Raw genomic sequence first — 1,311 nt, 5'->3', positions numbered from 1 at the left:
TGATAATGCTGTATTTTAGAGTCGTCTGCAATACTAAATTTGTTTGAGCACTGTAACCAATGCCGTAGCCATTTTTTTATGGGTCCACAAAATATGTGTCCCCATTTTTTTAATTGGGTCCAATATGCAATTTTTTATGCAAAACCAGTCCGAAGATCTCATATTTAGCCTAAAATGGGTAATTTTTTTAAAGAAATGGGTCCAGATGTGTCAACTTTTAAGAAAAGTTGAATTTACACGTAAAGTGGGTCCACCCTGATATTGTCCCGCACTGTTTGAAAATCCTGGCTACGGCATTGACTGTAACCTGACCACCTCGTAGAATATGCACGTTTAGTTGGCAAGGAAAATAATATTGCTTTATGCACATGTAGATATTTGTCCGCACTTCTTTGTGGTGGTGCGTTGAGCGCCTAAACAAGGCAAATTAGCCTTGCCGAATGAGTGAGCAATATTAGGCCTAGGCATTTCGTTCGAACCAAATTGCAGCTCTTGCTCCAGAGTGCAATTCAGAAAATTGCATACATCATTTCGATGTGAAGTCTTCTGCCAAACTACTTTTTTTAATGAAAACCTATTACGATAATCCGTTAATAGAAGTTAAGTAAATTATAGTGGATATTAAGTCGACAAATACCTTTACCCAGAAAAAAAATCAACTAGCCAATATAATACAACCTTAACTTAACGAACATTCGGGTAAAAATTTAATAGATGATACATGTAGTTTTCGTAGATAATTTTTGGGGGCAGGTAACACCCAAAAATGAAATGCTTAAGATAACTGAAATTACTATGTTGCATTTAACACACGAATGCCCAACACTACTTGTTCAAACGTTGTTATGAAATAGTTTCCGGCATTCATTATTAAATCTCACCCTTGGATTTGGTGTGTACACGTCCAACTGTAGACAATCTTCGCTGAAGTCTTCGAAGATTGGTAAAATATCAAATTTAGCTTGCAAGCATCCATGCTGTTGACCGGTAGCGTCGAACACACTATTCTCGTCCCACGATTTCGCTACAGGCGACATGAAGCGAAGTGGACCAACAGGTGGCTCAGCATACGGAATGCTACGGTAGACATCCACGGTCTTCTCTTCTTTAAAGTAATCGTCAGGTCCGATGGTTACCGATCTACCAAGAACATTACCAAACTTAGCTTGGACCATAGGACGGGTCCCATCTGCCATACATTCTAAAACGTAGCCAGTAAGTACAACCAGCAACACAACTCTACCCGCCATTGCGAACTGAATGTATAATATGGTGACCATAAATTGACTATGTACATAGGAGGTAATCTGT

General features: G+C 38.9%; 1 protein-coding gene across 1 annotated transcript in view; it reads right to left on the bottom strand.

Moving 5' to 3' along the window:
• The window catches only part of LOC117124449, a 22,713-nt gene extending 21,402 nt beyond the window's left edge, over positions 1-1,311 (bottom strand). The window contains exon 1 of the mRNA XM_033270681.1: positions 882-1,311. Within this exon, the coding sequence (XP_033126572.1) occupies positions 882-1,280 (399 nt within the window). The 5' untranslated portion in view covers positions 1,281-1,311. The remainder of the gene's footprint in view (positions 1-881) is intronic.

This window comes from Anneissia japonica, unplaced genomic scaffold (assembly GCF_011630105.1).
Source record: "Anneissia japonica isolate Jap-2015-1 unplaced genomic scaffold, ASM1163010v1 scaffold665_len1252844_cov201, whole genome shotgun sequence".
NCBI classification, from domain to species: Eukaryota; Metazoa; Echinodermata; class Crinoidea; order Comatulida; family Comatulidae; genus Anneissia; species Anneissia japonica.
Note: the sequence above shows the minus strand (reverse complement) of the source record. Positions and strands in the feature narration are given on the sequence as shown.